Source organism: Mobula hypostoma, chromosome 15, assembly GCF_963921235.1.
Source record: "Mobula hypostoma chromosome 15, sMobHyp1.1, whole genome shotgun sequence".
Lineage (NCBI taxonomy): Eukaryota > Metazoa > Chordata > Chondrichthyes > Myliobatiformes > Myliobatidae > Mobula > Mobula hypostoma.
The window spans coordinates 73,458,042-73,474,356 of NC_086111.1; the positions used below are offsets into that span (position 1 = coordinate 73,458,042).

Here is a 16,315-nt window from a genome sequence, read left to right on the forward strand (position 1 = left end):
TAGCATGTAGGAATTTGGAGAAATAGGAAATTAGTTTTCATCGAATACAACGCGTTTAATTGCATTATAATCGTTTAATAATGCTTTGCAATAGTTCAACTAAATTAAAAATATTTTGTTGATGATTTTCGTTTGTACTCAGTGTTTTGAGGTTCTCGCTGTGCCCAACAATAATCAGCCTACATTGATGGATTCCAGTTGCCCTGATACCGTTTCTACATGACCGCAATGTCCTGGTTGAAACCTTTCACCATGCTCGTCACTGACAGCGCTAAGGTCTGCAGGAAGAGAGTATTACGGGAACGCAGTAACCGTCAGGCGCCCAAGCTTTGTCCCGGTCGCCATCGAGCTCATAGGCTTTCTTAGTAAGAAGAGACACGCTCCGTTTTGGGAGATTTAAGCGTATACGCGCCAGAAGTATCGCAGCTGTTGATACACTGGCGAGACATTCTGCTATCACAAACACTCCTGAAAATACAATTTCTTTATTATGATAAGTTACACACAATATGCCCTGCACGTAGAGCATGTGCATCAATGTGATCGCAAACCGATATACTGTACACGGAAACACAATATACAGAACGTGTGTGCGTGATGCTTCCACGGCCTTTCCGAAACCTGCTCCCGTGCAGTATCCGCCCAGCCTAAACATGTCCAGGCGTTCCCGGATAAGGTAGAAAACCTTTCAACATACATTGTGGGAACATTGAAACAACAAATACAGGCGAAGACGAAAACTGGTTAGTGATCGGGAAATTTCAGCAGCCCAAAATCCACAAGATACACCAAGTGTTCAGGAAGCAAAATCTTTGCTGTCCCGCCGAAGGGTCTCGGCCCGAAACGTCGACAGTACTTTTCCACAGACGCTGCCTGGCCTGATAAGTTCCTCCAGCTTTTTGTGTGTTACTCGGATTCCCAGCATCTGCATATTTTCTCGCGTTTTTTTTTCTTAATAGTCACCCAAAACTTCGGAACAGAACCATGTGCGTAGATATGTAAACCACAATATCTGCCTTGTACATATTGGTGAACTTCCCGTACCACCGACAAAAATCAATCCTCATCTTGCTGGTCTCCCGAGGGCCCAACCCAACCACAGGTGAAGGTAGAAAAAAACTATGGAGGAGCGACAGAAAAGGGAACACAGCGACCGCCGTCCACACCACGGTCCCATCTCCACTCTTATCAGACTCCTTCTTCTCCAGCCCACCACCTCCCACCTTCGCACTCATTCCCCACCCACTCCTCCCCTCCCACGAACGGCTTATTCTGGCTTCTTCCCCCTTCAGTCCTGATGAAGGGTCTCCGCCCAAAACTGTTTATTCCCCTCCATAGATGCTGCCCGACCCGCATCGTGTGTGTGTGTGTCTTGCTCGCCATTTCCGGCATCTTTGGTGTCCATTCATACGGCCTTGCTTGATCGCCCCTCCTCGAACAGCCTCAAGTAACTCGTCTTCAACCATCTCCTCAGAACCTCCCTTAACCCCCTCCTACCCTCATGACACCGATTCATCCCCTCCCAGCCTCTGTTCTTCACCCCACCTCCATTGCCCCGATCCTCATCTTTCACTCCTTCCCACCAATCTCTGCTCCTCCCTCCAGCAGGGCAACCCCCATTCCCATTGCCCATCCACACCTCTCAGTTCCCCAGCTCCCCTCCCTCCGCAGGGCAACCCCCATCCACACCTCTCAGTTCCCCAGCTCCCCTCCCTCTGCAGGGCAACCCCCATTCCCATTGCCCATCCACACCTCTCAGTTCCCCAGCTCCCCTCCCTCGGCAGGGCAACTCCTATTCCCTCCTCTCCCCATCGCCTATCCACTTCCCCAGTCCCCCACTTGTTCCCTCGGTTCCTGCCACTCCATACATAGAAACACACTCCAAGCAGGGAGATGTAGAACCCTCCCCACCCCCACTCTGAGGGAGTAAACACCCTCCTCACTGGATAAACCCCCCCCCCCGGTGAGGTAAAGCTTGTCACCCCCCACCCTAGCTATCCAGCCCTCCTGCCCTGTGGCTGTGGCCCCCTCCCCTGTGAACGCAAGGACTCACCTCCTCTCCCGGGTTCTCCTCCCCACCCACCCATCCGCCCTTACCAATCGCCCACTAGCTCGTACTCCTCCCTCTCCCCGCACCTCATTCCGTCTTCTGCCCCCTTCCTGATGACGCGTGTCAGCCCGAAACGTCAACTCTTTATTCCCCTCCATTGCTGCTGCCTGGCCTGTCGAGATCGTTCTCCTGTCAGTAGAAACAGTTCTGCCAGGCTCCGTGTCTGCCTCTAGTCGCTCCTGATTTTGTGCCTGGATAACCAACAGGCAGACCGACGTTCACTGAGCGCTCGTTAAGCAACAGTATCTGGTAACCAGGTCCTCAAATCTGTTTCTAACTCTACATTTATACTACATTACCTCCCCCCTTACAAAAACCTAAATAATCAGAATTAAAAGGTTAACGTTTGGGGCTGTAATCACTGAAGTTGAGAAGAATGAGGGGATGGTGAGGCTTTGGAGAGGGTGCAGAAGAGGTTAACCAGGAGGCTGCCTGACTTAGAGGGCATGTGCTACCATGAGAGGCCAGACAAATTTGGGTTGTTTTCTCTGGAATGGTACAGGCTGAGGGGAGATCTGATAGAGGTGTGTAAGATTATGAGAGGCGTAGATAGAGTAGACAGACAGTATCTGTTTCCCAAAATGTCTAATACCAGAGGGCACGCATTGAAGGTGAGAAGGGTGGGTTCAAAGCAGCTGTGAGGGGCAAGTTTTTTTACTCAGAGGGGGCTGAAATGCACTGCCTGGTATGGTGGTAGAGCCAAATACATTAGAGGCTTTTAAGAGACATTCAGAGAGGTGTATGGTACAATTAGGTTGTAATAGCTGGGGGTGGTAATGGGGTCAAGCTCCCCCTAACTACTCGATGCTCCCAATGGCACATGGCTCAAATAGCCTCTGACAACCAAGTCCAGCTTCTGGCCTTTACGTGTGCCTTAGCCACTAAGCCCGGCAGAAACATTTCTACTGACAGGAGAAGGGCCAAAAGTGGGTTACTGGAGCCTTAAAACCAGTCACTTCAGGCAGATGGGGCTCATCAGTCATGGTTAGCAATTCATCTAGAAGGAAAACTCTGATCCCATACTTCCGCTGCCTTGCGGCTAAACCCACTCATGGGGAAGGCTTTGGGAGTAAAAATTTGGGTTCTCTGGCTTGCGTATCTAGACAGCTAGCACACACGATCGACCCTGACCAACGGAGGCCTCATCAGCTAAGCACGTGAATACGAGGAAGTTGGGATTTGGACTTGCTTTTTAGCTAGGTCAGCACAACACTGTGGGCTGAATGGCCTGCTCCTCAGCTTACTCTCCTATGGTATTGAAACCTGTAGAATACTAAAAGGCCTAGATAGATTGGATGTTTCCTGTAAAAATGGGGGTCGGGGTGTGAGGAAGAGATTAGGACCGATGTGCACAGCCTCAGAATGGAGGGTTGGCCCTTTAGAATAGAGATGAGCAGGGATTTCTTTAGCTAGAAGGTGGTGATTCTGTGGAATTCGTTGTCACAGGTGGTTGTGGAGGCCAAGTCTTTGGGTATATTTAAGGCAAAGGTTAATAGGTTCTTGATTGGTCAGAGTGTCGATGGTTACTGGGAGAAAACAGGAGAATGGGGTCGAGAGGTTAAATAAATCAGCCATGATGCAATGGTGGGGCAGACACAATGGGCTGAATGGCCTAATTCTGCTCCTATATAGCAGAATTACACCAAGTGGCCCCTCGAGTCTGTCCCGCCATTTCATCATGGCTGATCCATTTCTCTCTCAAACAAATCTCCTGCCTTCTCCCCATACCCCTTCATGCCCTGACCAATCAAGAATCTATCAATCTCTGCCTTAATTATACCCAAAGACTTGGCCTCCACAGCCGCCTGTAACAATGAATTCCACAGAGTCACCATCTTCTGGCTGAAGAAATTCCTGCTCATCTCCAAGTCAGACAGTCAGATTCGTGTGGCGTATCAGTACAACGCTTTATGGCACCAGCCATCCTGCTGTTAGTTTTTGTTCTTCCCACGACAGTCCGGGTTTTCTCGGGATTCTCCGGTTCCCTCCCACATTCCAAAGGCGGGAATGGTTAGCTGGTTAATTGGTGACGGGTATACTTGGGCAATGCGGGTTCGTGGGGCAGGAAGCTACATCTCTGAACTGAAATGAGAAACAAAATAAATACTAAACAGAAGTGATTATGTTTGAGCCACTTGGTTGAAGGGAAGGAGCTGTTCCTGAACCTGGTGGTGTGTGCCTTCAGGCTTCTGTACCTCCTGCCCGATGGTAGTAGTGAGAAGGTGCAGGGATCCCCCCCCTGGGTAAATGGTAGGGGTCTATGGAATAAAAAAGGAAGATGGCATTGTCCAGGTGGTGGGGATCTTTGATGACGGATGTTGCTTCTGTGAGGAAGCGACTCCTGTAGGTAGGTACCGAGGTGCTGAGGGATGTGCCCGCGTTGTTTTGGGTAGACTTGATTACACTATACAGCTTCGAATGCCACACCAGACTGTGATGCAATCAGTTAGGGCATTTCCAACAGGACATCGGTGGAAACGTGTTGGATTGTTCGGTAATGAGCTGAACTTTGACAGAAAATACAGACTTTGCCTGTGATTGCATCCCTGTCCTGGGTTGAGTGCACAACATTCAGGAATTTGAAGCTGCTGACCGTCTCCACTGACACTCTCCCATGGGCACTAACGAGAATGTCACACAGTGCTGGGAGATGCCCCCCCCCCACACACACATGGACTCGCTCTGACCCTCTCCCCTGGGGGGGGGGACCCCCACACAGACATGCTCACCCTCCCTGGGGGGACTGTTGTGAACACACACACAGGCCCTCACTGGGGGTTGAGACACACTCATACAGACACACAAGGGTGGGGGGTGAACACACAGACACACACACACACATGGGTGGGGAGGGTGAACACATACACAGACCCTCTCTGGGGGGGTGGGATACACACACACAGACACACATGGGCTTGGGGGGTGAACACACAGACGCTCACTAGGGGGGGACACACACAGTGGGACACACACAGACACACATGGGTGTGGGGGTGAACAGTCTGGTGCAGGTTAACATCACCAACACGTGACACTTGCACTTGTGAAGGAACTGTACCCCGATGTTATACTGTGGTTCAGCTGAAGACAGTCCGGCAGAGTAACCAGTGTCCGAAGGCACGCGGGAAGGTGCAGGAAGTATTTACTCTGATGGTGCCAGAACTGGAAGTCTGGGATTGTCTGAATGAGAGTTCAGTGCTGTTCAGAAAACCCTTCTCCGCCTGCCTCCCAGGATCAGACGCAGTGCCTCTGCCTTCTCTGGTGGGAGACGCAGCAATGGAAGCCAAAAAATGAGGCCAGCACGAATTAATCCCTCCCTGAATTCCGCTAGCTTTCCCGGGGGGGGGGGGGGTGCAGGACGGTAGACTGGTTTTCCCCGGCAAGGCTCAAGGCACAGAGCTGAGACGGGCTCACAGGAGAGGAACGTGGGTGTGGGGCACTCGGAGTGGGGGGGGGTTGCAATGGCCTGTTTCGGTGAGGTCGGGCTTTGGATAAATGTTGAGGATCATCGCGCCCCAGCAGAATGCTGAACAACTGATACGGGGCAGTGAGGGGCGTGACCCTGTCCTTCCACAAACTCAGTCACCAATGAACAGCTCGGCGTGGAAGCAGATGGCCAGGAGGCCGGTGCCCAGCAGGTCGCCGAGGGCAGTCAGATACGGGATGGAGAAATTGTCGGGATCCAGCCTCAGGCTCCAGGTCAGCCGTACCAGCAGATCAGCCGCATAGAGCAGCAGGAACACCTGTTGGGAGGGGGGGTGGGGGGAATGGGGGAGAGTGGTGGGGGAGGTAGGAGCGGTTTAGAGAGAGCGGGGCGGGGAGGGGGAGAGGGCAGAGCAGGGAGGGGTAAGGGAGAGAGGAGGAGGGGGTGGAGGGGATAGAGGGTGTGAGAGGGGGAGAAGGGGGGAGAGAAATGTCAGTGGGCACTGTGTGACTTTTTTTAAACAAAACTACACAAGTTTATTTACACAAAAAATACATGAAATACAAACATTAAGTATTTACAAGGCAGTGAATGAATTGAAATTAAGATTAATAATCATTGTCTCTAACACAGACAATTCCCTGGGGGCCACCGTTCCCAGAAGTCCCCCACTGTACCTATTGTGATCGCATGCTCCCTCTCCAAGGGCAGCCGGGCATGAACGTACCCTCAGCAGAGGGGCTGGGCAGTCGGCCCTGGCACGGTCATCTTGGCCAGGCCCAGGACAAAGCCCACCAGAGCATCCTCCTCGTAACCCGCCCCCTTCCGTTCTGGCTGCCAATATCTCAGTAGCATGGGGCCTGATTACAACCAGAACCTGAGCAGCAGCCCCTTCAGATCCTCAAACAGGGGCTGCAACCTCTCACACTCCATATATACACGATACACTGACCCCTCCCGGCCACAGAACGGACAGCTGGACGAGGTGTCAGTGAACCTGCTCAGGAATCTATTGTACGGGACCGCCCGATGCCACACCGTCCACCCCAGGTCCCCAATGTACAGGGGCAGGACCCCTACGTAAAGAGATTTCCACTGGGGGCTTCCTCCGCTGAAGGGGGCCTGACCAGCGTCCCAGCCGGGCAGAGATATTTGTCTCCGAATGCCGCCAGCTCACTAGCCCGGCCTCCTCCGTCGCACTCAGGTAGACCCCCAAGTAGAGGACGTGCGTGGTGCTCCACACAAAGGGTCTCGACCCCTCGGGTAGGGAGTCCACCTGCCACCGACCCACCAGGAGCCCGCACTCTTCTCTCAGTTGACCCTTGCAGAGGATGCAGCCGAGAAGATCTGCTGACAGTCTCACATCCTCTGCGCATCAACAAGGTCGGTGACCATGAGGAGGACGTCATCGGTGAAAGTCAAACGGACGGACTCCATGTCTGCTTCGCGTAGAACCAAGCCTGATAACTCCTACAGGAATGGCTCCATGCAAACCGAGTACAACTGTCCTGACATGGGACACCCCTGATGCAGGGCGCTGTCAGAGACCTGTTCACCTTCACTGGGCACTCCGCGGCAGCGTACGGCCGTCAGACATGGGGTGGCCCAGCCCGAACACTCGCAGAGTCCTGAAAAGACACTCGTGGGTCAATCTCATCGAACGCCTTCTCTTGGTCGAGGGAGAGAAAGGCGACCGACAGACCAGCCTCCTGGTACAGGGAGATCAGATCCCGGACGAGGTGGATATTGTCCCGGATCGACTGCCCTGGGACCGTGTAGGACTGGTCAGAGTTGACAACTTGAGCCAGCACGGAGCCCAGATGATTGGCATTACCTGGGCAAAGATACTCTACGCTGAAGAGAGATACTGGGCACCAATTCTTCAGGCAACAGAGCCACCCCCTTCTTTGGCAGCAGGGCTACAACTGTTCTGCACCAAGAGAGGGGCATCTCACCCGTCACCATACTCTCCCCCCAGTACCCCACATCATCAGCCCCTAGGATGTCCCAGAAACCCCAGAATAACTTTACTGTTAGGCCATCTAGCCCCGGAGACCTGTGTCTCAGCAGCTGGTTGAGGGCACTGGTCCTGGTCGAGCTGCAGATGCCTCAGAGCGTCTTTCCTCCGCTGGTACTCATCCCAGAGGGACTGGTCCCCATCGGACAGCCCCAGCTGCAACTCCAGGTTGACCAGCTCCTTCTTGAGCCGATCGATCTCGGATAACCGCCGCTTGGTCGAGCCTTGCGTGTATTCCCTAGCAGAACAGTTTGATATGAGCCGTGGGCATGTCCCACCAGAGCCTCAGAGAGGCGGAACTCCCTGCTCCTCCTGTCAGGACTTCCAGAAGAGCCAGAACGAATCCCGGAAATGGCTGTCCTCCAGCAGCCGGTTGTTGAAATGCCAGTAGGTGGACACCACCCGTGTGGGCAGCACATTCCGCTCTGCCCACACCCGGTGGTGGTCTGAGCACGCAACTGGCCACATGGAGGTGGCTGACACTTGGAGTACTGTGTCCAGTTCTGGTCGCCTCACTATAGGAAGGATGTGGAAGCATTGGAAAGGGTACAGAGGAGATTTAGCAGGATGCTGCCTGGTTTAGAGAGTATGCATTATGATCAGAGATTAAGGGAGCTAGGGCTTTACTCTTTGGAGAGAAGGAGGATGAGAGGAGACATGATAGAGGTGTACAAGATAATAAGACGAACAGATAGAGTGGATAGCCAGCGCCTCTTCCCCAGGGCACCACTGCTCAATACAAGAGGACATGGCTTTAAGGTAAGGGGTGGGAAGTTCAAGGGGGATATTAGAGGAAGGTTTTTCACTCAGAGAGTGGTTGGTGCGTGGAATGCACTGCCTGAGTCAGTGGTGGAGGCAGATACACTAGTGAAGTTTAAGAGACTACTAGACAGGTATTTGGAGGAATTTAAGGTGGGGGGGTTATATGGGAGGCAGGGTTTGAGGGTCGGCACAACATTGTGGGCCGAAGGGCCTGTACTGTGCTGTACTATTCTATGTAACAACCTGCTCCTTCTCTGGGGGAGAAGCCTTCAGATGCTTTTACTCCTTCTTCACCTTCCTGCCCACCACCTGAACCCACCCCTCCCCATCACCCACCCTGTGTCCGACTATGACTTCCACAGCCGGTGGCACGGGGGATAACGGGCTGGAGGGACAGCCGGGTGGGGGGGGTCAGCAGGGGAAGGCCCAGCGGATCCTCCTGTGCCCCAGAGGCAGAGTTGGCCACCTGATGCTTCGGGCAATTCCGCTGAATATGCCCGAACTCCTTACAGTTGTGGCACCTCGGGTGACCCATAGCCCACGGGATGGTACAGTATCGCCCCTCAAAATAACCCTGAAGCTGCCCCTGGGCCCCACCCTGCTCCAGCTGCATCGGCAGACGGCGCTGGAACAAGAATAGGTGCTCATAACCCCGGGGAGGTGCCCTGTACCGTCTCGGGGTTATTTTTGAACTCACTTCGCCTATGGAGCATAGACAGGGGAATACAGGAATAAAGGAGGGGGCTTAGGACACAGCCCTGAGGGGCTCCTGTATTGAGAGTCAGAGAGGTGGAGGTGAGGGAGCCCACTCTTACCACCTGCTGGCAACCTGACAGGAAGTCTAGGATCCAGCTACACAAGGCAGGGTGAAGGCCGAGGTCTCTGAACTTCCTGTTGAGTCTGGAGGGAATTATGGTCTTGAATGCTGAACTGTAGTCCAAGAACAGCATCCTCACATAAGCATCCTTCTTCTCCAGATGTGTAAGGACAGTGTGTAGAGCAGTGGCTATTGCGTCATCTACTATTATATCGGTAGGTGAATTGTAGGGTATCCAGTTTGGGTGATAGCAAGCTGCAGATGTAATCCATGACCAGCCTCTCAAAGCATTTGCTTATTATTGAGGTGAGTGCGACAGGGCGCCAGTCATTCAGACATGTTACCTTGGTTTTTGGTACAGAGACAATGGTGGAAAATTTGAAGCAGGAGGGTACTCTACACTGGGAGAGGGAGAGACTAAAAATGTCAGTAAACACACCTGCCAGTTGTACTGCAGCATTCTAAGTACTCACCCTGGGATGCCGTCCGATCCTGCAGCCTTGCGACTGTCCAGTTGTTGGAAACATCTACGTACCTCAGCCTCAGAGATGGCCAGGTTGCAGGTTGTAGTGGTGGCTTTCCTCGGAGGCTCAGAGTTAGCGACATCAGACCGAGCATAAAAGCGATTGAGCTCATCTGGGAGAGAGGCCACGGTGTTGGCGACAGCACAGCGTTTGGCTTTGAAGTCTGCGATGGTACGACTTCGGCGGAAACACCTTGGAGCAGCAACTTGCCATGACAGTTACTACACAGTCCGAAACTGAACACCACCCCGAACATTTTACATAGCTCTGCACCCAGAGGAACACCAACAAGTAGTCGCTCAAAAGAAAACAGCTCGGGGGGTGGGGGGTGGAATGGAACTATCTGCGGATAGGCTGGAAAGTCTGTGAGGTGTCTGTGCCACTGTGAAAACGATGGCATCTCTCAGGCTAGTCCACTGTTCCTCTGGCCGCCCCAAAGGCTGAAATCCTCTTCACCCAGGCAGGGCGAGGCACTCCGAATGGGAGGGGCTTTCTCCTGTTACAAATGCAATAAATCTGTCCCCACTCCCGGCAAAGTTAGACTCGATCTTTGGCAACCTGCCAGCCGCACCCACTGCTCGGCACCGAGAGACACAGACCGCAAAACTCCACAAGACAGAGTCCTTCCAGGACAGAAACAGCTCTAGTCCACTGCCAAGATAATACTCCACAGTCCCAAAGCCTTCTGGCAGTCCCCCAAAACCGTTCTTTTAGGATTTTGTCACAGAATTTCCAGCTTGAGGAGAGAGAGCGCTACCAGTGTGACTCTCCCTCAGTACCACCCCTCCCACAGTCTGACCCTCCCTCGGTACCACCCCTCCCACAGTCTGACCCTCCCTCGGTACCACCCCTCCCACAGTGTGACCCTCCCTCGGTACCGCTCCTCCCACAGTGTGACCCTCCCTCGGTACCGCCCCTCCCGCAGTGTGACCCTCCCTCGGTACCACCCCTCCCACAGTGTGATCCTCCCTCAGTACCACCCCTCCCACAACGTGTGTGTGGGGGGTTGTGGTTTCCGGTCTCTGTGGGAATGGGGAAGGATGTGGGAGAACCGGTCTCGCGGGGGCAGGAGTTATGCTGGTCTCAGAGCCCGTTACCTGTAGCAGGGCGGCGGCCAGGTAGAAGACGGTGAAGGAGAGGCTGACGGAGATGTGTCCAGCTCGGAGGAACCGGATGACCAGGATGAAGAGCAGATGTCCCGGTACAACCAGGAGCAGCAGAACTCGGGCCGATGTCGAGTTTATTCCTGGGGAAGGAGAGAGCTTAAAGATCAGCTTTACTTGTCACACGTACAGTAAATCGAAACATACGGTGAAATATGTCGTTTGTGTCACTGCCCAACGCAGTCCGAGGGCAGCCCACAAGTGTCACCGTACTTCCAGCACCAACATAGCATGCCCTCAACTTACTAACCCGATCCCAGGGGTTCCCAACCACAGCTCTCTCTCAGTAACTGTGACACTCTATTCTGCGTTCTGTGATTGTTTTACCTTGTTCTGCCCCAGTGCTCTGTGTAATGATCTGATCTATATGCCAGTCCAAAACGAGACCGCCCTTGGGCTGACAAGCAACACCTCAAATCCTGTCTGGGTCGCCTCCAATCCAACTGTATCAATTTCTTCAACTTCTGGTCATGTCTTCCCCCAGCCCATCTCTCTTTTTCCATCCCCCATTATGGTTCCCCTCTTCTCCACTAACCATCACCTCCCTCTGGCTCCCCTCCTCCTCCCCTTTCTCCCATGGTCCACTCTCCTCTCCTATCAGATTCCTTCTTCAGCCCTTTACCCCTTCCATCTATCACCTGCCCCCTCACCATGAGAAGGCGGGGGGGGGTGTCATCTGCAAGGAGCACTGTTGCAGGTAAACAGCATCCATCGCCAGGAACCCCCACCACCCAGGCCATGCTCTCTTCTCACTGCTGTCATCAGGAAGGAGGTACAGGGACCCCAGGACCCTCACCACCAGGTTCAGGAGCGGTCACGACCCGTCAACCATCAGGGCTCCTGAACCAAAGTGGATAACTTTGCTCATCTCCATTCTGAACTGATCACTAATCTCATTTTCAACGCCTCTACAACTCATTCTCAGCAGGGCTTGTGTTTGTTTGAGTTTGAGTCAGAGTGCTAGAGCACAGAAACAGGACCTTCGGCCCAGCTAGTCCTTGCTGACCTATTACTCTGCCTAGTCCCATTGACTTGCATTGGACCATAGCCCCCCCATACCCTTCCCATCCATGCACCTGTCAGATGTTTTCTTAAACGTTGCAAGCTGACTCACATCACCACTTCCGTTGGCAGCTCGTTCCACACTCTCACCACCCTCTGAGTGACACAGATCCCCCTCAGGTTCCCCTTAAACATTTCACCTTTTACCCTTAACCTATGACCTCCAGCTCTAATCTCCCCCAACTTGCTTGCATTTATCTATTCTATACCCCTCATAATTTTGCATACCTTTATCAAATCTCCCCTCATTTTCCTACGCTCCAGGAACCAAAATCCTAACCTATTCAACCTTTCCCTATAACTCAGGTCGTCAAGTCCCGGTAACATCCTTGTAAATTTTCTCTGTAAGCTTTCAATCTTATTGATATTCCTCGTGTAATGCTTCAGAGTCACGTCACTGGACGGGAAGGCTTTGTTCAAATCACATGATGACATTGGACTGATAACGTAGGTCAGTTACAGGGTTGTTCACTTCAAAGGAGTGCAAATTTGCTGGCTTTTGAACGAGCGTAGACCAACAGGATCCTGATCAGAATCAGGTTTATTATCACAGGCGTTTGCCCTGAGACCCGTTGTTCTGGAACAGCAGTACGTTGCAATACATGACAATCAAACTGTGAATTACAGTAAGTATGTATTACCAAATAAATTAAATGAGTAGTGCAAAAAAAGGGGGAAAATAGTGAGGTCGTGTTCATGGGTTCACTGTCCATTCCGAAATCGGATGGCAGAGGGGAAGAAGCTGTTCCTGAATAGCTGAGCATGTGCCTTCAGGCTCCTGTACTTTGTGCTTGATGGTAGCAGTGAGAAGAGGCCACGTCCAGGGCGATGGGCTTGTCCTTAATGATGGATGCTGCCTTTTTGAGGCATCACCTTTTTGAAGGTATCCTTGATGCTGGGGAGGCTACTGTCCGTGACAGAGCCGGCTGAGTTTACAACTTCCTGCAGCTTTTTCCGATCCTCTGGGGTCCCCACTGCCCTCCGAGCCAGGGGGTGATGCAACCACTTCTTCACAGCACATCCGTAGAAATTTGCGTGTCTTTGGCTGACATACCAAATCTCCTCAAGCTCTTAATGAAATACAGCCGCTGTTTTGATTTCTTTGTGTAACACCCTGGTTGAGATTTTTACTGCTATGCTGCAGGTATTTCATTTTAGCAGTTCTGTAAGAGCAGTCTGTTCTGCTTTCAGCCTGTTTGGGTTTGAGCTCAAGATAAGGGGCTTTATTGTTCAACTTAGGAATGTGGTGTCAGCCAATCAGGAAGGTGGAATTGGGAAAGGGTCTAGGGAACGCTGGGCGGAGAGGTTTTGTCAGGTGTGTAAGATGATGGGAGGCATTGATTGTGTGGATAGCCAGAGGCTTTTCCGAGGGTTGAAGTGGCTAACACGAGGAGGCATAGTTTTAAGGTGCTTGGAAATAGGTACTGAGGGGATCTCAGGGGTAGGTTTTTCCACACAGAGTGGTGAATGCATGGAATGGGCTGCCAGCGTTGGTAGTGGAGGCGGATACAATAGGGTCTTTTAAGAGACTTTTAGATGGGTTCTTTAGATAACTTAGATAACTCTTAAATAACTCCTTTACTGAGAGAGTGGTAGCTGTGTGGAACGAGCTTCCAGCAGAAGTGGTTAAGGCAGGTTCGATGTTGTCGTTTAAAGTTAAATTGGACAGCTATATGGACAGGAAAGGAATGGAGGATTATGGGCTGAGTGCAGGTCGGTGGGAATAGGATAGGGTAAGAGTTCGGCACGGACTAGAAGGGCTGAGATGGCCTGTTTCCGTGCTGTAATTGTTATATGATTATATGGTTATATAGGTACACGGAGCTTAGAAAAATAGAGGTAGGGAAATTCTAGGCAGTTTGTAGAGTAGGTTACGGGGTTGGCACAGCACTGTGGGCTGAAGGGCCTGTAATGAGCTGTAGATTTCTATGTTCTATGACACTGGTGTTGGTCGAGGCCTTTTTTGCGGGGAGCTGGGAGCAGACAGGAGGGAAGATGGCTGAGGACGCCATCCCTGTTGCACAAGGTGCTTCGTGCAGATAAACGGCTTCGAGGAGGGAGGGCCAGTACTCCCGTGGGAGAGCCCGTTTGTTCGAGATGGATTTTGAGCGACATTCGGAAGGTGGTGCGTGATTTCACGCAGACCGAGGGTCCAGCGCGAGTTACAGACAACTTCAAGATGAGCTCCAACTTGTGTGCACATTTGACCACTAACTTAGAGTGAGCCTTCTCTGTTTTTTTCCTTTAATAACTCTTTGGTTAAGTTAGTGTTCATAAATATACTTTTTTTATAATTGTATACAGTGTACAATCTGGTATTTCGTGCTGGGGGGGCAGTAAAACACACAGCATTCACATAAACGGAGTTTGGGTGGGCGAGACATCCCAAACTCACGGGTTTGGCAAGACCAAAGCTGTAGACACCACAGACATGTGGAGCTTGAGGAAGGCGGGTTTCTCGCCGCAGTGTCCAGTGGCTGTTACCGAGGGGCTAATGAGTTGCATTTCTAGGTGCCAGTGAAAAGGGGTTTCATTTGTCACTGCATCAATATGTTGGGCCCCAGATATTTCTTCAGAGATGCTGACACCCAGGAACTTGAATCTGCACACCCTTTCTACTTCTGATCCCATAAAATGTCACCAAAGTCTCACAAGTTTCTACAGATGCTCCGTAGAGAATATTCTGGCGGGCTTTTATCACTGTCTAGGAAGGAGGTACCAATACAAAGGATCGAAGAAACCTGCAACCTCAGCCAGCTCCACCATGGGCACTGGCCATTCCACCATCCAGGGCATCTTCAAAACGCCAAGCCTCAGGACGGCAGCATCCATCATTGAGGACCCCATCACCCAGGACGTGCCCTCTTCTCACTGTTACCATCAGGGAGGAGGCACAGGGGTCTGAAGACACACATTCAATCTCTGCCATCAGATTTCTGAACGGTCCATGAACACTAACTCACCAGTTTGCTCTCTTTTTGCAGTAATTATATTTCCAATAATTATATTTTTTATATTTCCTATTGTAAATTTTTATGTATTGCAATGACCTGCTGCCACTAAACAACAATTTTCATAACAACTGTCAGTGAAAATAAACCCGATTTTGATTCTGGATGATCATTCCATCTCCATTCAAAACAGCATGCTTCACATTTGCAAAATTGATTACCAGAGGGACCTTAGACTATACTTGTCAGAGACAATACAGCACAAAAAAAGCCTTTGAGCTCACTGGGTTCACATGGAATATCAGGAACCCACTCACAAATTTCCTTTCCAGTCCTGAAGAGTCTCGGTCCAAAACATTGCCTGTTTATTCCCCTCCAGATAAAAAATTTAACCTTCTTAGTTTAATTTATCGAAATTATTTATTTAAACCTTCATTAAGTAATCCTACCTTTTTTCTTTGGAGGAATAAAGGAGTCTATTCCTTCGTGGATCTGTTCCAAGAAGGCCGATTGATGTCTTTTGAGAAATTAGTAACTAAATACTCTCTCTCGTACTCACAGTTCTCGCAATATCTTCAGGTCAGACATTTCTTACAAGAATAGTTAAGTAATTTTCCATATATACAGGATTCTGACCTGTTAGACATTATTTTAAAAATGAATCCTTTAGTGAAAGGTTTTATTGGGAAAATTTATAATTTACTGTTACAACAGTACAATTACCCTTCACTTAAGATTAAGCAAGATTGGGAAAGAGAGTTTAACATGACCTTGATAACAGAGGATTGGTTGTGAATTTTGAAGTTGGTTAACTCTTCTCCGATTTGTGCCAGTCACTCTTTAATTCAATTTAAAATTGTACATCGTTACTATTTGACAAAGGAGAGACTGTATAAAATATTTCCTAAAGTTGACAGTCAGTGTGATAGATGTAAAACCGAGATAGCTACATTGACACATATGTTTTGGTCGTGTTCTGTATTGAAACATTTTTGGAAATCTATTTTCTCTATAATTTCTAAAGCTTTAAAAATTAATTTACAAGCTAATAGATTGACAGTTTTGTTCGGTATAATCCCTCAATATATTCATGGTATTTCTATATCAGACCAACATGTAATTGCATTTGTTACATTATTGGCCAGAAGGGCTATTTTATTGAAATGGAAAGATGCCTCTATTCCCACTTTGATACAATGGTTCTCTCAGGTGATGTTATGTTTTAGTTTGAAGAAAATCAGAAGTCGAACTTTTGATCCTCAATTTGACTTTGAGAAAAGGTGGGGTTCTTTTGCCCGCTACTGTCATCTGATTTGAGTTAATTAAGATGGTTTCCTTCTGATTCTTGTTTAAATGGACAAGAATTGGCGGAATGATGTTTTTCTTTTATGGAAGCTTGTATGGTGTATAGATCCGGGGTCGTGCTCCCAACGGTTTTTTTCTTTTTGTTTTTTTTTTGTTAGCAGGGATTTTTTTTGTTTTAGT

The 16,315-nt window shown here is 50.4% G+C and overlaps 1 protein-coding gene across 7 annotated transcripts in view; it reads right to left on the reverse strand.

Moving 5' to 3' along the window:
- Positions 1-5,076: 5,076 nt before the first annotated feature.
- LOC134356973 (solute carrier family 41 member 1) overlaps positions 5,077-16,315 on the reverse strand; it is a 79,655-nt gene continuing 68,416 nt past the window's right edge. For all 7 annotated transcript variants that reach the window (XM_063068258.1, XM_063068263.1, XM_063068260.1 and 4 more), the window contains 2 exons: positions 10,752-10,900; positions 5,077-5,853 (listed from right to left, as the gene is read on the reverse strand). In XM_063068258.1, the coding sequence (XP_062924328.1) occupies positions 5,689-5,853; positions 10,752-10,900 (314 nt within the window). In that variant the 3' untranslated portion in view covers positions 5,077-5,688. The remainder of the gene's footprint in view (positions 5,854-10,751; positions 10,901-16,315) is intronic.